Source organism: Salvelinus fontinalis, chromosome 28, assembly GCF_029448725.1.
Source record: "Salvelinus fontinalis isolate EN_2023a chromosome 28, ASM2944872v1, whole genome shotgun sequence".
NCBI classification, from domain to species: Eukaryota; Metazoa; Chordata; class Actinopteri; order Salmoniformes; family Salmonidae; genus Salvelinus; species Salvelinus fontinalis.
Genome location: NC_074692.1, coordinates 13,491,285 through 13,512,881, shown reverse-complemented (window position 1 = coordinate 13,512,881; position 21,597 = coordinate 13,491,285). Strand labels below are relative to the sequence as shown.

Below are 21,597 nucleotides of genomic sequence, written 5' to 3'. Positions count from 1 at the left end.
ATTCTTTAGTTTACAATTTACAGCTAATTAATCACTGGAGCTCAAGCTTTTTGTTCATGAAATGATATTTAGACATTAACTGATATGTGTTGTTTTCTCTATTACTTAGGTGAATATTGTGATTCTTATATCTGTAATGAGGATCATCTCTCGTATTAGTTCAGAGAATTACAAGGTTCATGGCGATGCCAACGCAGTCAAGTAAGTCATCATCTCTGTTCTTAGGGCTGAAACCATCATGGTGATGATGCTATCCAAACTCTGACTCAGTCAGACTGACATTAATACACTATAGATAGCTGACATTAAGTGTGTCTGTGTCTCTCTGTGTGTATAGGCTGACTGCAAAGGCAGTGGCTGTGCTCCTTCCTATTCTGGGCATCTCCTGGATCTTTGGGGTACTGGCCATCAACGATCACGCACTGATGTTCCAGTACATGTTTGCTGTTTTCAACTCATTACAGGTAAGTAGCGTACTGTAAATGTGCCATTATGCAATCTAATACATTTCATAAAATGTCTTTATCAATCGCCTTTATATACAGTAATTGACTACAATCATGTGGATTTTTCTCTCTAAAGGGATTCTTTATCTTCCTGTTCCATTGTCTTCTCAACTCTGAGGTAAGGCACACCCCTCATGTTGTTATAGTGTTGATATAGTTTGTTTTGTTTCTAATATGTCTGGGGAGGTTTATGAAACATTGCATCTGTTATTGGTCCTACTCATGGTTGTGCTGTTTTGCGGTAGGTCAGAGCTGCCTTTAAGCACAAAACCAAGGTGTGGTCGCTAACCAGCAGCTCCATTCGCAACATCAATGTGAAACCCTTCAATTCTGACGTTGTGAGTACCAAGATAGAGGGGTCTAATTGGCTATGAAGAAAGAAGTAAATTCAACTTTTAACTTTGAATGTGAGATCAAGTGTGTGCTCTCCTTTTTCTCTTGTAGATGAATGGAAACAGGGGAGGGGCGAGCCCCACAAAGATGAACACATGGGACAAAAGCACCAACTCAGCCAATCGGATCGACCTCTCTGCTGTCTAAAACTGGAGGGCATCACTTCGAGCAAGGGCAGAAATAGGATGCCATGCCAACCAGGGGTTGACTAGTGTAGATTCATTGACAGACACTGGCTAAAGCATTGTGCTGTTGTCCACTGTTATATGTGATATGACTCAAAAGGAAAAGCTTTAGATAAGGGGGTATGCTGTGGTTCAGCTGCATTGTCAGGATGTCATGCGTCTTCATTCAGACCTCTATACACAATGACAGTGAGTATCCATTCTTACAGGCATCTCTGAGCTTAGCTTCCATAGCCCACAGCCTCCCGCTCCCTTACTCCTTCAACATTACAATGATTTGATGTAAAGATGTAACCCCAAATGGAACATACTGTAATCTCCCCCTGATGACAAACAGACTCAGACTGTGCCTATCTCTTATAAAAGACAGCTGGCCAGACCCATTTAGGGAAGGGAATTCTGAGGGGACCCATGGTTTGGGAACAGAGTGAGATTATAATGGCTCTTAACCTTGAGGATTTAAAGCATGCCATTAACTGTTAGTTTTTGTCCACCATATTGTGTATAATGTCTTGAAATGTTTCTACCCAAGTATTTTTCATGAATAATGATCCATTTGACCAGAGGCTATCCAATGTTTAGCATTGGTATATTTTGTGATATGTAAACATAGTGTAGCTTTTACTTTTTGGAGTGTTATAGCTACTTTCAGTATGTATTATGGTTATGACGAAGAGGCTAGTAGCAACCTGGTAATCGGTTTGTTCTGGTTCAGAATGGTTATTCTAATACATGATTATCACAGGCTCCTGGCTGCATGGCACACTAAGCATTATGTGTTGAACCAATGAAAATAATAAATTACAATTATTTTCTGTTTGAAATATTTAATTTCCAGAAAGTGCAGAACATTAAATCTAGCCCCAAATAAACATGTGCCTTATCGTAGGGATAGTTGATACAAGGAAGAATACTTTCACTAATGTAAAAAGTGTAATCAAATGAAGAAAAAAAACATAGTTTAATGTATTTATTTATGGATTTTGTGATTCTTAACATTTTTGCAAAGCACCAGAGCAGTCACTCGAAATATGTTTTCTTTGTGTGTTGTTTCTTCTTACGATGAAGATGAGTTGACAATGGTATTTCATAATGTACCTCATGTCTCTGTAAGCTGCAGTATTTCATGTTTTTTTTTTAAATAGAGAAGTATTAATTGTGTTAGACACAATTCTGTGAATTTTTTTAATCAGTGTTCCATTTAACTTTTCAAATTACGTAGATCATTAGATGTTTTATGCTTTATCTTTGAGTAGAGGATACATAGTTATAGGATAGCATATTCATGTCTTTCACAAACACAAGAGTGGGACTTTGAATTGAGGCCCAGCAAATTGTCTTTTGTTGAGTTTCACTGTGAGATTGGAGAGAAATGTCTGATGAGATGTTGATGGTTCTGACACTGTACCAACACTTAGTCTCCTACAATAGGATTTGCTGTATGAAATCATTTAAAAACACTTCCTATGACTTGTCTTTTTTCAGTATTTCAGAACAGACCATCATCTTATGGCCTGTCTTTTGCTTGTTTTCTAAGGTACTTTCTGTGTTTAAGTTTGTTGAATAAAAAAACAAACATGAAAACGTATTGTATGTAATTCCTCTCTCAACAGTCCCCAATATCCTTCCTACTGTATGTTAAAATGAATAAAAAATAATACCGTCTCACGTGCGCTATCTATTGGAAGTATTGAAACTGCAGTAGGCCTAAGAAGTGGCAATACTAAAATAAAGAAAAGGATTGTGGTGGACATGGCATTATTTCATGTGTGAAAATGACATACACATAGTGCTCTGATATTGCGTTGCGTTAGGTTAAGCAACCTGTGGCCATGATGATTAGACAAGTTATTAATGCGCGCCCGTGGCACTCATGTTTCTGACTAGGTGAACACTGCTACAACTCCTATTGCGCATGCTCACACCCAGGGATATGAATAACTACTGTGGGATCGTTTGTTCGTGATAGGTGAAGACTCGCAACAAATGTAACCAGTATAGCCTACAGTGTCTGGATAAAGGTGACTTATCTGTCTGTGTAAAGAAAACTTACGTTTTTAGAATTCATATAGACTACTTTGGAGCTTATATCCAACTAACGAGGTGAAATCGACTCTTCTCTTTTGTAAACAGTTTTCAGTATTTTCTATATGAGATCTGTCGTTTTGTAGCTTTTTATATAAAGGCATAATGGTGACAACAACTTTGAATATAGGATATTGATATTTTAAATGAAACCGTCATGATTCAAGAAGTGTTAGGGTTTTTAATCGGGGAGAGACTTGAAGGATCTAGACACCTCTCTTGCTGTCTGGAGTTGAACGGTGGCGACTTCCAAATTGTTCCGGTGGTAACGTCAACATCCTGATTCCACCTGGATATACACAGCACCTGTTGTTATTATTATTGAACAGTATGGAGACTATTGGGAAATTCGAGTTCAACAGGAAAGACCTGATTGGACATGGTGCATTTGCCGTGGTGTTCAAAGGGAGACATAAGGAGGTAATTTGTATGCGATTATACATATGTTATAACCAGGGTGAGATAAGTCCTATATACATTTTTTTATTGAGAGATTGTATGGCATGCGTGGATAGTATAGCCGTTCATCTTCTGCCTTTCCCTTTGCCTTTTTAAGAGACATGACTTGGAAGTAGCTGTGAAATGTATTAACAAGAAGAACTTGGCAAAATCCCATTCCCTCTTAGGAAAAGAGATTAAAATATTAAAGGTAAGAATTTGACGACGAAACTTGATGCAATTAATGTAAGTCCAGACCTAGGCAAATTAACCATTAAATTGTTGTTCCTCAACACAGGAACTGAAACATGAGAATATCGTTGGACTACTTGACTTCCAGGTATGTGTCGATTTTCAACATCATTATGTATTTTTGACACACATGTAGCCTACCTGTACATGTCGGTATCATCACACACTGTTCTAGTTCTACACAATAAACTGACTAACAGCTTTTCCCAAACCTGCTCTCACGTGCGCAATTGTTGACATTCGATGTGTCGAATGCAGACCATTGCATCTCATTCGCTCATACTCTGTTGATGGGCGTTTATGTTAAGTACTGATATAGATAACACGTAGGGTACTAGGGGGTTACTAGCCCCCTGGGGTAACTGCCCCTCCCCCCCGTAATTCACATTAAGACCACAAGATGTCACCAAGTTTTTTAAATATACAAGTAGGAAAGCCTTAAGATAAATAATCCACTTGTTTAGAGAGAAAAATGTATTTACTTTTTTAGTAAAGTATTAATACTATTAATATGTCGGATGAGTGTGTTGGGGCAAGCTTGCAACATTACTACCAGATCGTCTGAGGTAAAATACATTATAAAATATAATGTAACTTAATTGCAGTTGTAAATGTTTCCACTAGTGGCTGATAGCTTTACAGTTAATGTTACTTTATAGCCTTTTAGCTATTTTACACAGCATTTTATGTCATACTGCTGGATCGCTAGCTACGTTTTTAAGAGAGAGATTTTACATTAGCATCTCACCCCCTGTTTTTAGTCACAGGTGCGGACTGGATTACTGTAGGTGTGAGCAGTGCAGTAGGAGGGCTAGTGAGTTGTGCTCCAATTTTACTGGGGATAGCTTTTTTTGTGACCTACATACAGATTAGAATCATGCAATAGCAGAGCATAAGAGAGTTGCCACATCAATGTTACTCCAATGTTATTTAATGTTATATTCCATTCCAGTATTATATTAAAAACAGCTATTGAAAACTTTTTGCTCCTGAATGTCATTTTAAAGACTGCTGGGATTTAAAATCCTGCATTATTCAAATAATATTTACTGTAATTGTACATAATGGATTGTATGGAAAAGGATCAACAAATAAGCAACAAAGGAAATTCATGTGCAGGTGAGTTAATAAGAGGGACTACATCAAATCTCCTCACAGTGCAGATATTAATGGTGACATGTGCAACACCCCCCCCCCCCCCCCCCCCCCCGCCATATTTTATTTTAATAATTACAGTTAGACAACTAGACTTAGCTTTTAAGTACTACTTGTTAAAGACATTTCTAAATAAAACTGATTAAATGGATTTTAACACACTTGTATGAAACCCTATGCCATAATCTTCTAGCGGGACTTTAAAAAAATGCCCCTTTTCTAAAAACAACATTTCATGAAATAAATAAAAAAGTTTCAACTGTAGCCATTTATTTCCCTTTATAGTTTATTCGCCTTAGCATGACCTTGATCCACATACAATTTTTTTCAAAACATTGCTTTTTGTGTCAGCAATTAGAAATTGTTCTTAGGGGGGTTCGTTACCCCCTCGTACCCTACATCCACATAAACTACAAGATCCAGAGAGTACTTTTGGCCTAGAGCAGGGCTATTCAACTCTTACCCTGTAACATGGTTCACCAACTGGAGGCCAGTGGGCCAATTTGTCCTCCCATGTTTCCTGAGCAAAAATAAGAATAAGAATAATAATTCATTGTTGGATATAAAAGACTGTAAAAACGTCAGGAAATCAGCTCCAAGTGATTTTAATTTTGGAAATCTGTTCCCAAGTATTCCCATGCATAATAGAGAGATCATATACAAATGTAAGCAAGGTTTGAAATATTGTATCTGTTTGGGCTTCTTGCGTTCAATTTGCAATCTACAAAAGATTTGTAATTATGTTCCGCCCCTGACCATCCACTCAAGAAAAGATCGTCCCACGGCTGAATCTAGTTGATGAACCCTGCCCTACGAGATCCAGAGCCTGATGGTTTTCTGTTCTACCTGATAATTAATTGCACACACCTGGTTTCCCAGGTCTAAATCAGTCCCTGATTAGAGGGGAACAATGAAAAAAACGCAGTGGGACTGGCTTTGAGGTCCAGAGTTGAGTTTGAGGGGCCTAGAGGTTTCTGTAAAAATATTCCCATGTGAAGCAGAAGAACAACTTTCCAAACTTTCACGTGTAGACCAGTTTATGGTTTATGGCTGAGTGCTACAGTACCCTACAGTAGGTGAGATTTTCATGTCCCAAGTCGCAGCTGGCCTTAGAAGAAGAGCCGTTGCTGAAGCCAGCTGTTGGACCAGAACAATCAATCTATAGATTTCTTTACTAGCCAATCCAATCCCAGTAAAGATGAGACATCTAATCTGATACATTGTTATAACATATCCATTACTGTCAGTTGGCATCTGGTTAATGAATAAACTTATCAAATTTGCATGTAGGTGAGTCTCTCAATGTTCCCATCTCAGGTATTGTATGGGGCTGCAGCTGTATTTGGCAGTCCTCCCTTAAAATGTGGTTGTAAAATGGTGGCGTCACCAGACAGACATTAGATGGTTTGCTGATCTGTTTGGGTTCACTGTTCTTAAACAGATGGCAGGGTGCAGCCGGCCTGCAAGCTAAGTAATGGCTTAAGACAACAGACAAGGAGCTCAGTCAGCAGAAATCTCCCCAGGAACAGTCTTCAGCAACTTAATGAGGAATGATTAGAGACCTGACACCTGCTAGGTGATATGGAGACATGAAAAGGAAGGGCTTTTGTCCTACTGTAATGTCGCTAGCTGTCATGTAATGTATCTAACATTTACTCAAGCCCATTTTATCTCAGTTCCATTTTGTTTGGGTGACATTTCATTGATACAATGTAATAGTATCTCTAAATGTGACAATTTGCTTTGAGTAACTGAGCAATATTTGTTTAATTATTAAAAGACCCACTGGGCACACTGGTTGAATCAATGTTGTTTCCATGTCATTTCAATGAAATTACGTTGAACCAACATGGAATAGATGTTGAATTGATGTCTGTACTCAGTGGGGATAAAGGATACTGGTTTCTACTAAAACCTTATGAATTCAAGTGAAACCTGAATCACTTCTTCATTCCCCTCCCAGTCACACCCTTATAATCCATTCAATAGCAGTCAGCTTGGACTGACAGCCTAACCCTCTCACCTTCTGCTGCCAGCTCAACCCTGCATGATCGGCCAAATGGGAGCCAGCCCACTCTAAATTATGAAGTGGTGTCGTTTGTTTCTTATGGGATAGTCTCTACATTTATGCATTATTCAAACCTACTACATGTGCCCATCCCACTTGGGACTGTAGTGCATATCTAATTTAAAACAACCGTGGATGGAATTAATTTGCCTTGGGGGGGAAACGAACAGAGCAAAAGTAATATATTGCAAAGGCTGTAGGGGTTATTTCCCTTGTTGCCGGGTAAATGTATTTTGAATATACACAGTTTTAGTCAACGTTTGCTATCTTAAAAATCTATATGGATATATTATGTCACCACAATCAATGAGTTTTATGTTTTCTCTAACAGGAAATGGCTGGGTGTGTGTATCTGGTCATGGAGGTAAGATGAAGTCTGGTTTGCTTTATGTATAGTCTACTGTATATGTGGATTAATAGTGGTTGTAGAAAGAAACAATTCAATTATATCTAATGAAAATTTCCATTATTTTCTGCTCCCAGTACTGCAATGGAGGAGATTTGGCAGAATACCTCCACTGTGAGTATACTGTCACCTCACAAACAGAGCTTTGACAAATGTGTCTCTCCTCTTAACTCATGTTTGAACTTCAAAAGGAATTGAAACATCTTAACATTTAAGCATTCTAACACCTTCATTGTGATTGTGCTGTAGGTGTTTCAGGTGCCTGTATTAATACCCATGTGTATTGCTTAGAGTGAAGAACCAAACACCATTGGCTAGTGTGAAACAGGGTCAAATAAAGACCAACCAAACAAAGATTTGGTTGCAGGTTATTGTGATAAGCTATTGTTATAGTAATAAAATCTGCCAGAGACTTTGTTGAGGACTTCGTTGCGGACTTTGTTGAGCACTTGTAATCCTTTTATTTTGAAAGATCATGAAAAGTAGAACCATAATCATCTTTGGGCAAAACAATGTGACATATAATTTAGATGTGGGTTACATGCTGACACAATGCCTAGGCCTGTACAACAAATACTTAAAGAGCTTGGCCCAAATTAAGCCCAACATACAGAACAGGATTTTTTGTGATTAACACCAAAATGATTGTTTCCCTACACTCACTAAAGAAACACAAGGCCACTGAAAATATCTCTCCTTCACACACAGACCTAGAGTAACATAACAATATTGAGCAATGAATATACCTCCCTATTTTGTCTGCTCTCTCATAGCCAAAATTGACAATAATCCTCCTACTGACACCATCATAAATCAACAGAATAAAACATTCTCTCCTCTCATACTCTTAGCAGAATATCAACGGACAATATCCTCCTTCTATTACACTCTCTCCCCTTTAGAAACAGTGACTAGACCGAGGGCATACAGGGGTCTCATTGACTAAATTTACCATGTGTGCGTAGGTCGACGAGTCTATTTAAAGATCGAAGGCCTGTTGTGGCCTGATTTTGCTATCACGCAAGCGTGTCTTGTTTTGAAGACAAGACATTTGCCTGCATCTCCTGTGCCTGCTCGCCCTTGCCCTTGGGTTGGCACATCCAACACCCAGACACGCCTTGCAAGGCTCCTGTAGTACCAACATGACCTCATGCATCTGTCGCTGACTTATCTCCTCTCCTAGGGTGGAAAAACACGGACGCTAAAAATACAGCCGAGGTGCTTGAGGGATTATGGTGTCAGTTAGTTATTCCTGTCCTTTACACATTTTGGAAGAAGTTCCTATAGCTAGCTATATATTTGTAGTCGTACTACTGTCAAATGTCACGACCCTTGTTCTACTGACTTTATTTCCCATGTATGTTCTCCTGCTTGGCCTCTGACTGCAGCTAAGGCTACTCTGAGTGAGGACACCATCCGGATCTTCCTCCTGCAGATAGCTGGGGCCATGAAGGTGCTGAAAGAACAGGGTGTCCTCCACAGAGACCTCAAACCTCAGAACATCCTCCTCTGTCACCCTGAGGGACGCAGGTCCAGCCCCAATAACACCTGCATCAAGATAGGTTTGTGTTTTGGGATGCTTTGGGGTAATATACTGTACATGAAGTACACAAAGGAGAAGCTGGACAGTTTTTGCTGCAGGGTGTGGTTGGGAAGTGATTTGTTTGTTGATCAATGACGGTTAGTTGTCATATTGCCACTTAAAGGATACAGCTACCCTAGTCTCTCAAATCATTTACTTGGAAAGAGTCCAGCATTTAGCCGCCAGTTTTCCCTTCTGAAAGAAAGAAACATTTCTCATTGTGGGGTTAGAGAATGAAAATAAGGGAAACATGTGTTTTGAGATGTGTTTTTGGCTGATGATTTTGCCCTCTCTCCAGCTGATTTTGGCTTTGCACGTCACCTCCAGTGTAACACTATGGCAGCCACTCTGTGTGGCTCCCCAATGTATATGGTGAGAAACTCCTATTGCCCTTAACACGTATACATCCTAACCCACCTTATGGTCAAATACTGTACATGTGACCCTAACCCACTGTGCTGTGTCTGTCTGTACTCAGGCCCCGGAGGTGATCATGTCCCAGAACTATGATGCCAAGGCCGATCTGTGGAGCATAGGAACAATAGTGTACCAGTGTTTAACTGGGAAAGCTCCGTTTCAGGTGAGTGATAAACACACACACTCATAATTTTAGGAAACAAGAATGTTAGGAAACGTATAGTTTTTTTTATTGTTACATGACTTACTCATGCTAATCTAAAATGTTTTCTAAAACCTCTGAATGCTCTTGCATAAGAAACCTCTAATAGGTCTTTTACGATTTCTAATGCCTTTTCGGAACAGGCTGACTACCGTGGTTCATATTATATTATGAAAGAACTGACCATAGATCATATGAAAGACAGCTGTTTGCATAAAGTACGACAACACATCACGAGCCTGTGATAAACAGCATGTTCACACACACCCGGCACACTGAGTGCCTCTCTGTGTGTTCCCCTGCTGTTATGTTACTCCTGGGGGTCTGAACAGTGTGTCCACTTGTTCCGAAAGATCCCTGTTACAAACAGCCAAGCTGCCAGGTGGATGAGGAAATGGCTGAGACCAGGGTAAACATTGTTTCACAACAGCCAGGGCAGGCAGGGGGTTTATAACCCTACCATCTAGGAGGCCACTCTATGCGGTGGACTGTGGCATACGTGGTTAGGGTTGATTGATGCTGTGCTGAATCATGTTTTGAGAGAGTTCTACAGAGCTGTCAGCAAGTTTGCCAAGTGAGAATAGTTTGACTTATGTTCATTTTTCCTTGAAAGGCTAAGTGATCTGCCTGTTTATTAGGATGTCAGTAATGATTTAGCTTTAGGTTGAAGCTGTCTGAAATTCGAAGATTTGAACCTTTGTACTTGGTATAGGGCTATTCCTGCATTAAATTATTTGAATAGCAATTACTCAGAGAGAAGCATGCCAGGACAGGCCAGTGAGTTCAGAGCAGACAGGGTCAACGGCAGGGTGATCATGTAATGGTGTAGTGTTCACTTAGACCATGTCACCTGGTTTTAGTTGACAAGTCCTAAACATCCAGTGTACAACCAACCACGAAAGAGAACTAATAAAATTACAACTTGTATGTCCTCTGACCCGAAGTGTAAAATCACAGTTGATTTCTTAAAGGCAATTTTCTTTATTGGAAATAGTTTTTCATTCATTTCATTTTGCGGCAAAGCGTTAAACGTTTCATAAAAAAAGTGATTGCATGTGATTGTAAGTGAACAGGTAGGTGTGTATTCCAGCTTTAACAGACAGTTACAGACAGGATGTGTGTGTGTGTCCTGTGTTGTGTGTTCGTCATGCAGGCCAGTAGCCCCCAGGAGCTGCGTCTCTTCTATGAGAGAAACAGGGACCTCCAGCCCAGGTTAGTAGTGAGACCTGCAGGCCTCTGCTCTGAATCGAAACACACACACACACACACACACACAGGATTAGGTGTGAGGATAGCATAAACAGGCAGATCTGTCTTATGTGTCTAATCAGCTTACTGACAGATTACTTTAGGTAACCCTATAATGTACAGTCACCTCCAAAATGATTGGCCCCCTTGATAAAGATGAGCAAAAAAGACTGTATAAAATAAATCATTCAAACACCGAGCTATATTGTACGCTCCAAAAAATAGGACAATTATATTATTCATACTAAAGCGTATTTCAGAGTCCACAGACGCAGAGTCCATAGTCCAGCATCCCATTGTGACACATAGCTACTCGGCTCTCAGACCACCATCCGCGGGGTATGCACAGTCCAAACGAACACCTCGCCAAGATTCCCAACCAACTCCGCGTACATGTCCTCTATTCATTTGAAAGTGTTGACAGTTGGAGAAATTGCTTAAGCCACACTGAGAATCCGTAAAGTATGAAAGACAATGGTCCAATATGCTAGAACACTCTTGTACGTACGTGTACATGTTTTGGACTCTGATAGGCGCTCAATACAATTTCTCAGAGAAAGAAATTTTATTTTACAGCTGTTTTTTTTTTTTTTTTTTTTTTTTTTGGCACAAACACAAGTACAGTGAAATGCATTTCTTGCATGCTCTTTCCAAATAATGCAGTTAGTTCTATTTTTAAAAGTCAAGTAGAACAAAAACACGCGAGAGATTGAAAGAAGAACACGACAAAGTAAGTAAGCTACATACAGGATCAGTTCCAGGGTCAGTGCCAAAACCATATTTACAATGTGCAGGGATACTGAAGAGATAGAGGTAGATATATATAGAGGTAAGGTGACTATGCATCAGGATATATGGTAAACAGAGTAGCAGCAATGTATATGATGATTTTATGTGAGTGTGTGTACTTGTGTGTGGAGTCAGTATGAATGTGTGTGGGTGTTATGTGTGTGTGGGAAAATTAAGTGTGTGTGTGTTGGAGAGTGAGTGTGTGTGTAGAGTGTTCATAGAGTGAATGTGCATAGAGTCAGTCCGGTACCGCTTGCCATGTGGAAGCAGAGAGAACAGTCTATGGTTTGGGTGGCTGGATTCTAATGATTTTCGGGGCCTTCCTTTCACACCGCCTGGATGACAGGGAGCTCGGCCCTAGTAATTTACTGGGCTGTCCGCACCATCCTCTGTAGTGCCATGCGATTGAGGTCGGTGTAGTTGCCATACTAAGCAGTGACGCAACCGGTCAAGATGCTCTCGATGGTGCAGCTGTAGAATTGTGTATCTCTTATTCATGGTCACAAATATTATCCCCCTATTCATCCCCTTTGAAGTGCAAAACAGCCATAGGCATTTGTTATATTTTTATCTTTTACTTTGTGAGCTTGTGTATTTGTGTCACTCAGGGGAATACCAGTTTAGTAGAACTCTGTCTCTGATAAAGCCTGTGATAAGGATGGGGATGTTTGTGTGGGTTACAGGGTTTAGTATTTGCTTTTCACTATTTATAACAGCTGTTAGCTGCCTGCTACTGCACTGCTATCACTTTCCACATGACCCAGATATATCACACACACACACACACACACACACACACACCATGGCTCCCCTTACAAAAAAAGATTGCGGTGCAGTCTAACTGCAGTATGCTGCAAATACTGCGTCCAAAATACCACAGTCGACTGCAGTTACTGCACTTTTACTGCAGTTTGAAAACTGCAATCTTTTTTTGTAAGGGTCAGAGTGTCAAAATGCCCTGAGTCACTCTACCATAAACACAGGCACACGGCCACACTCAGTATCATACCTCACAGTCTTGCTCTCAGTGCTAGGAAAACACAACCACACACCACATTACAGCTCAGGGGGTCATAACAACCCGATACATTGCTTAGTAAGGGATAATCAATGAGGGCTATACGTTCTCTGGAAAATAATGCATGACGTGGAAGGTGTGTTCCACGACGCGTTAGAAACTGGGTGGTTCGATCCCTGAATGCTGATTGGCAGACAGCGTTAGTATGTCAGACCATATACCACGGGTACGACAAAACATTTATTTTTACTGCTTTGATTACATTGGTAACCAGATTACAATAGCAATAAGGCAATTCAGGGGTTTGTGGTATATGGCCAGCATAGCACAACTAAGGGCTGTATCCAGGCACTCCGCATTGCGTCGTGCATAAGAACAGCCCTTAGCCGTGGTATATTGGCCATATACCACACCCCCCAGGCCTTATCGCTATTATAAACTCACTCAAAACATCATCTTATAAATAGTCAATACACACAAACAAAAAACAGTCCAATGTGTGATATTACTCTGTGTCCTTGTTGAACACGCAGCTTGTTTTGTCTTAAGGTCATTAAAGAAATATGTTTTCAAAGTGAAACCTGTAAACCTGTGTTTCTCCCAGCATTCCACGGGAGACGTCAGTCCACCTGAGACACCTGCTCCTGGGCCTGCTGCAAAGGAACCATAAGGAGCGCATGGACTTCGGTTAGCCTCACTCACTCTCTCACTCACTAACATTTGCACTGCTGTCTCAATCAATCAATCAAATATATTTATAAAGCCTTTTTATGTCAGCCGATGTCACAAAGTGCTGTACAGAAACCCAGCCTAAAACCCCAAACGGCAAGCAATGCAGATGTAGAAGCACAGTGGCTAGGAAAAACTCCCTAGAAAGGCCAGAACCTAGGAAGAAACCTAGAGAGGAACCAGGCTCTGAGGGGTGGCCAGTCCTCTTCTGGCTGTACCTGGTGGAGATTATAACAGAACATGGCCAAGATGTTCAAACGTTCAAAGATGACCAGCAGGGTCAGATAATTATAATCACAGTGGTTGTCGAGGGTGCAACAGGTCAGCACCTCAGGAGTAAATGTCAGTTGGCTTTTCATAGCCGATCATTCAGAGTTAGAGACAGCAGGTGCGGTAGAGAGAGATAGAGTCAAAAACAGCAGGTCTGGGACAAGGTAGCACGTTCGGTGAACAGGTCAGGGTTCCATAGCCGCAGACAGAACAGTTGAAACTGGAGCAGCAGCATGACCAGGTGGACTGGGGACAGCAAGGAGTCATCAGGCCAGGTAGTCCTGAGGCATGGTCCTAGGGCTCAGATCCTCCGAGATAAGAGAGAAAGAAAGACAGAGAGGAGAAAGAGAGAAAATAGAGAGCGAGTTAGAGGGAGCATACTTAAATTCGCACAAGGACACCGGATAAGACAGGAGAAATACTCCAGATATAACAGACTGACCCTAGCCCCCCGACACATAAACTATTGCACTATAAATACTGGAGGCTGAAACCGGAGGGGTGTGGAGACACTGTGGCCCTGTCTGCTTTGATGCCTTTTTCACTGAAATGGAACTGCAATCAGTCCTTGCAGTGTCCGTCTTATTTCAATTTGTTTGGCATTGTTTACTCACACAGATGAGTTTTTCCATCACCCTTTCCTGGAGTCAAGTTCATCCACAAAGAAATGTGAGTATCCTTATAGGCCATACAGGCAAATTGCTCTGTGAATTAAAACTGCATTTTGGACAGGTGTGAATTATTGAGTTCTAATGTACAACTCAAGTTATTTAATACCTAAATAAAGAGTACCAAAGCCATGGCATGACCCCCAGTATGTAGTTGGGATTAGTACCACAGTGACCGTGTCCTTCATCATTCCAGCCTCTCCGGTGCCCATGCCCTCCTACCCCAGCTCTGGGTCTGCCAGCTCCTCTAGCAGCTCCTCCACCTTTCACCTGGCCTCCTCCCCTCAAGTGAGTGGGGGACTCACGCCTCTCTGGGGAGTGATAACGATGATGAATAGGATTTATATAGCACTTTTCCAAGTGCTCAGCCCAATGCTTTATAATGTGAAGGGGAAATGATCTGCTACCAATACCAGTCACCTAGGGTCTAATATTAGATATTTCCCCTTCAGCATTCCGATGCAGTGCTGCAGAGACTCCAGCCCAAGGCCGAGCCCACCCCTTCCCGGTACACAGCCCTCCACTACAGCAGGAACACCTCCTCTGAGAGGGACGACTTTGTCATGGTGCCTGCCCAGTTCCCCAGTAAGACTCTCTCTCTCTCTCTCTTTCTCTCTCTCTCTCTCTCTCTCTCTCTCTCTCTCTCTCTCTCTCTCTCTCTCTCTCTCTCTCTCTCTCTCTCTCTCTCTCTCTCTCTCTCTCTCCCCCTCCCTCTCTCTCTCTCTCTCTCTCTCAGCATTGTGTTCTTGATATGGGTTTGATTAATGCTGTAAACGCATGTGACTGATTTGTCCCTGGATCTTGTTTTGTTACCTCCAGGTGAGATCACATGTGACATGGGAGATGGGTCACCTGTCCAGGGCAGCATGTTGTACAGTGGGTAAGTTGAGTACAGGAGAATGATATTACTCTGTTTAATATCAGTAAATGTATAGTCCTACTGTAGAAACCTGTACAATGGAGATGGTTATGAGAGGTCCTTATAGCAGAAAGTAGATAGTGGTAACACTGACTGACTCTGTCCTGTACCTTTTTCTTGATGATAAAGGAGCTCTCTGCTGGCTGCTGGGGTACTTGGGAGTCTAGGCAGGACACCACCCCCCTCTTCACCCCTCTGTCCCCCTAATCCTGTTAGGTAAGAGCAGGGCTGACTGAGGGGGACAGATGGGGAGTAAACCTGGGCTATTACAAGTTTCACAGCATTTGTCCATCTCACCCTCCTTTAATCTGACCAGCCTTTAGTATAAAGCACACTCCTGTTTAACTGATAGGTATCAAATTATAACATCCTTTAGTGTTTGTCATACTACAAACATCGTGAGAGAAAGGACCTGTCCTAACTTAATAGAGATACAAATTTATGAGGGAAAAAGTAATGTTTTTACAGGCATTTACTGTGTTTGTTTCCCTTCAACCCCCCCGCTGTGTTCAATCCCACAAAATCACTGAGGTGTACTCATCCTTTTCCTCTCTCCCCTCCCTTTTTGTCTGTGCAGCAGGCCTGCAGAGTTCAATGGGAGTAACTACAGCCAGTCTGTGCCCATTCCTGTCCCAACACAGATCCACAACTACCAGCGCATAGAACAAAACCTACACCCCGCTGGCCTGCATGGCTCAACCAGGTACATATCTCTATCACTTTCTCTTTCTCTTGTGTCTGTCAATCTTGCTCTCGCTCTGTGGGGCATTTCTACCGTGGAGGTGTATTCTGGAAATTGTTGAGGACATGTTACACATCTGTTTCAGGGCCACCCTGTGCTGTGTTGATAGTAGTAGTGGCAGTTCCCCAGGGAGTAGGAAGACTGGAGCCTCCCTTCTTCTCCCATCAGGCCCCGGGGGGGCAGTGCTCAGCCACCGCAGGCTGTCAGCTGGAGGGGCCAGACCCTACCAGCCCTCTCCACAAGGTACAGTAGGAATCCCCTCAGACCTCCATTACTGCATTACTACAATACTCACCGTAACATTTGCTTCTTCACTTCTCTTCCCCCAGTGGGCACTATCCCAGAGACCCCAGAGCAGACTGGTCGCTTCAGCACCTGGACAGGACAACAGAGCCCTCAGGTCATCCACTGAACAATGTCACATTTAGTGGTCTCTTCTGCAAGCTCATGAGTGAAGTAGTTACTCTATAATACAACATTCTCATGTTGTTATTTTCCTGATTCCTACTTAGGCCACGCCTCCACATGAATTCCCCCGGCCCACCAGCTTTGAGGATTTGCCCATCATTCCCACCCGAACACGGACAGTATCAGACCTGAGCCACATCAGCAGGGCCACAGGGAAGAGGAAGGGCCCCTTCAAAAGGTTAAAACCAGCTCTACAGATACTGGTTATCTGATATCCATAAGTGTGGTAGTGGGCTCTCTCTTAAGGTATGATTGATTAATGATTAAACGTGTCTGCTGAGGCCCTCTGAAGGTATCTGTGTGTCCAGGTCTCTGAGTGCAGGCCGTCTGTCTGACATGCTGCTGAAGGCTGCTTTTGGAGCTCAGCTGCTGGATGGAGGAAGTAACGAGAGCCTTTACACCGAGAGGTCCATGGACACCACAGGTACCAGGGCACCATGGGCAAACCAAGGAGATTGGATTTTGAGCTGTGGAAAAATGTATTGTTTGTTTCTAATTGTGTAAGCCTGTTATTGGCCACGGGTTAGGCTTTATGTAATTGTGCTACTGCCCACTCTTTTCATATATTAGGTAGGGTCTTAATCTATCCAGGACAAACCTTATCTATAACCCATGTGAGGCTTGACAAGAAAAGGAAATGTTTGATAATGTTCCTGACTGCAAGTCAGTGGGAATATGACCATACATTTGCATTGGAGGTTCATGATCAATGTCCATGACAGTTCAGCCAGTAGACACCATTTCCCCCCTGATGTGTTCCTACAGCTCCAACTAGTGGTGCTCCGAGGGTTGCAGGAACCTTAGCCTCAGGCAGTCCCACCTCAGTCGTGTTCACTGGGGGATCTCCATCCAGAGGAAACGCCGGGACCCCACCAAATCCCACCAGGACGTTCTCAGGTACATAGGGATCTACAACTATCTTAGAAGGGTTTCTTATTTGGTTCTCATACTAGATCAGTATAGTCTGTTTAGACATTCAGAATCCAAGCATGGTATCAGGGTCTATGTAATGGGATGTGCAGAGAGGGAGAAATGCTTTAAATGCTATTAAATAACTTTTTCATATTTTATTATTTGATATTTCTTCTTAGCAGTGGGTTCCCCCAGCTATGTCAGCCCATCCTGGTCAATCAGCAGAGGAACCCATAGAGATGTACCTAACTACCAGCATTTAACACACCCCATGACAGCCAGCCCAGACAGGGCCATAGATTTTGACCCTCCAGAGCTCCCAGAGGAGACACTGATGGGGGTAAACACATAAACACTCCTTCATAATATATTAGATCTCTGTACATGAATGTATTCATCAGTTTGCACATTGCCAGAAACTAGACTGTTGACAAAATGCTATGCTTTCTGTCTCTCCTTCACAGCAGTGGCATACGGATGGCCTGAGAAACCTGCGCTTCACTCTTGCCTTTGTCCACTGTGTCATGGAAATAGCCAGTTCTAAAGACACTGGACTTGAGAGTGAGACCAGTGAGGATGCTCATGATGTGTCCTTCCTGCAGCAAAGCCTGGTGGCTGATCAGATCAGTCTTCTAAGTCGGGAGTGGGGGTGAGGGGATGCATCTCTGTTATTGATTCACTGAGCTTTAAATTGGACCTATTTTTTTTTAAATCACACCGTAATGATGTATTTTTAGTACTTCAAGATGTATTTATTTTATTTGGGGGAATAATCTTTTTGTGTAAGTTAACGTTGGTATTCACAATGTGTTTATCGCAGCTATGCAGAGCAGTTGGTGCTGTACATGAAGGCTGCAGAATGTCTTTCGTCTGCATTACACACTGCTATGGAGGACATCAGAGAAGGCAGACTCTTCCCCTCCTCTACAGTCAAGCAAGGTGAGACACGGGACCAGATTTTCCTCTTCTAATTGATGTGTGCAGAAAAAATGTCCATTAAATCCTGTTAATCCCTAGAGTCGATTTCCCCGCGGCCCGGTGGAAATTTAATTAGCTTTTTTTTTTTTCCCCCCATCAAAATCGATCAGTTTAAGCAAGAGATCTGTTTTTTTTTTTGCATTGGATGCGTCTCAATCCAACGCATCCGCATATGTTGCACTTCCACATCTGCAGAGCTAGAACGGTGTTTGTCAGATCATGAGACATCCCGAAAATCGGTCTTCTCACGAAAACGTCTGTAGCATTCGAACGGTTTGGCCTACAGACTATTGGAAAGATGAGACTCTCACGATCACGATGGTGTTTCTCCGTTTTGCTCTACGACCCCCACAAGCATCTTGGGATTCTTCTGAAATCGGTACAGCCGATCTTCCAACTTCTGTCTGTAGTGTCCGAACAATTTTGACTACACACTAATATGACCCTTCATCTTGGGATTCTTCTGAAATCGGTACAGCCGATCTTCCAACTTCTGTCTGTAGTGTCCGAACAATTTTGACTACACACTAATATGACCCTTCTGTGGAAAGGTGAGTCTCTCCCGAACACGTCCATGTCAGTTGTTTTGCTCTAGGACGCCCACAAGCTTCACAAGACTCTTCTGAAGGTCCCCTGGTACCAGTTTTTTGATGGAGATAGTTTAGTGCCAAAAATAAAGGGTTAATAAATACATGTCCCCCAAAAATATATCGTGTCCTAGAATTCTCAGATATAGGACAGACACCTCAGAACAAACTTCCTTTTGATTCCACTGCTTAGACAGGGTTTAGACTGTAGGAGGCTAATGATCATGCTTTATAAAGTGTATTAAATAAAAGTAATTTCTCCTGTATGTAGTGATGAAGAAGATGAATGAGCTGTATAAGAGCAGTGTGACGTCCTGTCGGTCCCTCAACGTCCGCCTGCAGAGCTTCCTCCTCAACAAGCAGAGACTGATGGACCACATGAGCAAAATCACTGCAGAGAAACTCATCTACAGTCACACCGTGACCATGGTAAGGCCTCCTCTCTCTCACTGCACAGTACTGTACGTTTCTGTGCTCTCTATGTGCTCCCATTCTTTCTCTGTCTAGTGGTCTTCAGTATTGTGTAACAATCATTGGACATGCATATTGTATGATATACGATGGATAGTAGATCGAGTAAATATCATTTTACGACATTACTTTTACTGCAGTATTTATGATGTGGTTAGAATATTGTAAGAGCAATGTTAATAGCTGAGTGTGTGTGTTGCTATTTTCCAGGTGCAGTCAGCAGCCCTAGATGAGATGTTCCACCGTGGCCAGGCGCCCATCCAGAGATACCATAAAGCCCTTCTGCTCATGGAGGGCCTGTCCCTTACCATCACAGAGCAGGCAGACATCGACAACATAAATAAATGTAAGTAGCTTATAGATACACATGCACGCACCCACACACTTGCCGACATGTGCACACACACATCTATTTGAAGATATGAATTAGGAATGTCTCTCTCTCACTGTGTTTCTCCCTTTGTTTTGGTGTCAGGTAAACAGTGTATTGAGAGACGCCTCCTCTCTGCTCTGCAGACTGCACAGTGTGATTGAGCTTAAGGCTTTTGGACTATAGCTACAATATTAGCTGAACCTCTGAGCTTGGTTAGAGCACCTCCAGACCTCTGATGTCCCTCTGTCCTATTTGAAGATGGAGCTCCTTGGACTGTTGACACACATAAGCACTTTGAACTGAACATGCTCAGTAACAAGACCACTGATATGGCTGCTCTCAACCCACAGCCTAGCACTAAACATTTTTAGTACCAGAAGAGAGGAGAAGAAGAGTGGGGTTGGTTCTGTCGACTCCACTCTGAGAGCAGTGTGTGTTGTGGTTGTGTTTCATGCTACAGTATGTTATGCCAGGCCAGTAGTATGTTACTGTTAATCTACTGGATTTATCAGGCCTCACTGGACAAAGTTATTATTTTAATCTCAAATTAGCTGATTTTACTTGAAATAGTTGTTTGAGAGTAATAGATGTTTGAGAGTGTAATTTAATGTACAGCAGGTGGCACTCAATAATAGAAGGGAATTCGGTAAAGATCTTTGGTACCAGCTGGTGTTATATTTAAAGATGCACTATGCAGAAATCGCTCCACCATTTCAGTTTATGTGATAAAACAAGCAGTATAGTGTAGAGAATCATTGTACCATATAAACCGCTGTGAAATATATTTTCCATAACCAAAAATATTGTATTTTCAGCTGTTTGAGGCTGGTGTACAAAACCAAAAATAAAAGACACAAAAACGAAACTTAAGAACGGGATGCATAGAAATAGCGCACATAGAACGAATCTACTGCTTATTAGACTTGCTTTCAATGACAACGTCAGACAGATCTATAACACACATTTCTATGTGAATTTGGTCTTCGCCCAAAAAGTTACAAATTGCAGCTTTTTCAGCAGTTGGAAAGTTGTGTAAGAGAAAGTGAAGACCAAGTTTTGCCAATTTGTTGCAGATTATTTTAATAAAAGGATTACTGTCTTTTTTTTTTACTGCTTTTAGCAATGTGCATGTTTTTGACAAGCCACTGTAGCACAAATACATTTATGATAGACTTATTCATAAACTGTTAGGAACTTGTCAGAGAATGTCATTACTGTATTGTAGAGATCTTAATCTTCTATAAAGAGTGTCAAATCTTCAAGCCACTCTTTCCCAGCACCATATCGAGCTGCATGCTTTTGTCTGTTTTTTCACAAATATTAGTGAATGATCAGTAATGTATAAGCTTGGATTAGGCAAAGAAATAATAGGTTAAACTTCAGTACAGAAAACCTGTCCTGTATTTTATATTTTTAGTAAGATTTTGTATAAATCTGGGGGGTTTGTTTTGTGTGGAGTGGTTGGTTTTAATATTTAGTTTTTTATGACTGCCTTTGAATTGACCTATTTCTGTTTTTACATTCAATGAAAATGGTATCAACTTTCCGAATGACTTTTTGACTAGGCACCTTTTGAATATTAAATGTCCTTGTAAATATATTGAGTAATTATTTTGACTGTGTTATTCTTGTTCACCAAAACCAAGCTGCCAAAATCAGTTTCATATGAGGATATTGTGTAAGAGTGATTAAAATGTGTTACATTTTGTGGGATGTTTCTGTTGTTCTCTAGCCTA

At 41.6% G+C, this 21,597-nt stretch overlaps 2 protein-coding genes across 7 annotated transcripts in view; both read left to right on the top strand.

Moving 5' to 3' along the window:
• The window catches only part of LOC129826221 (adhesion G-protein coupled receptor D1-like), a 51,120-nt gene extending 48,285 nt beyond the window's left edge, over nucleotides 1-2,835 (top strand). For both annotated transcript variants that reach the window (XM_055886707.1, XM_055886706.1), the window contains 5 exons: nucleotides 110-201; nucleotides 338-464; nucleotides 583-624; nucleotides 752-844; nucleotides 951-2,835. In XM_055886707.1, coding sequence (XP_055742682.1) covers nucleotides 110-201; nucleotides 338-464; nucleotides 583-624; nucleotides 752-844; nucleotides 951-1,046 — 450 coding nt within the window. In that variant the 3' untranslated portion in view covers nucleotides 1,047-2,835. The remainder of the gene's footprint in view (nucleotides 1-109; nucleotides 202-337; nucleotides 465-582; nucleotides 625-751; nucleotides 845-950) is intronic.
• Nucleotides 2,836-3,016: 181 nt separating this feature from the next.
• LOC129826220 (serine/threonine-protein kinase ULK1-like) lies at nucleotides 3,017-21,569 on the top strand. 5 transcript variants are annotated; one of them, XM_055886703.1, is made up of 27 exons: nucleotides 3,017-3,589; nucleotides 3,726-3,818; nucleotides 3,906-3,947; nucleotides 7,414-7,446; nucleotides 7,566-7,602; nucleotides 8,877-9,050; nucleotides 9,369-9,442; nucleotides 9,549-9,650; nucleotides 10,843-10,901; nucleotides 13,349-13,431; nucleotides 14,362-14,412; nucleotides 14,608-14,699; nucleotides 14,864-14,996; nucleotides 15,231-15,291; nucleotides 15,460-15,546; nucleotides 15,911-16,033; nucleotides 16,158-16,315; nucleotides 16,402-16,472; nucleotides 16,585-16,718; nucleotides 16,849-16,964; nucleotides 17,306-17,437; nucleotides 17,632-17,792; nucleotides 17,917-18,101; nucleotides 18,273-18,391; nucleotides 19,289-19,446; nucleotides 19,699-19,834; nucleotides 19,964-21,569. In XM_055886703.1, exons 1-27 carry the CDS (start codon nucleotides 3,500-3,502, stop codon nucleotides 20,020-20,022), a joined length of 2,763 nt encoding a protein of 920 aa, XP_055742678.1. In that variant the 5' UTR covers nucleotides 3,017-3,499; the 3' UTR covers nucleotides 20,023-21,569. The 5 variants fall into 5 exon arrangements, with proteins under 5 accessions (XP_055742678.1, XP_055742676.1, XP_055742679.1 ...); XM_055886701.1 differs by having other exon boundaries at nucleotides 15,908-16,033; XM_055886702.1 differs by having other exon boundaries at nucleotides 3,018-3,589; nucleotides 15,908-16,033; nucleotides 17,635-17,792.
• Nucleotides 21,570-21,597: the final 28 nt, after the last annotated feature.

Coding starts and splice junctions, on each gene's coding strand:
- LOC129826220 (XM_055886701.1), top strand. CDS start 3,500: ATGGAGACTATTGGGAAATTCGAGTTCAACAGGAAAGACCTGATTGGA. Junction 9,051..9,368: donor TAACACCTGCATCAAGATAG/GTTTGTGTTTTG, acceptor CCCTCTCTCCAG/CTGATTTTGGCTTTGCACGT. Junction 19,447..19,698: donor ACAGTCACACCGTGACCATG/GTAAGGCCTCCT, acceptor GCTATTTTCCAG/GTGCAGTCAGCAGCCCTAGA.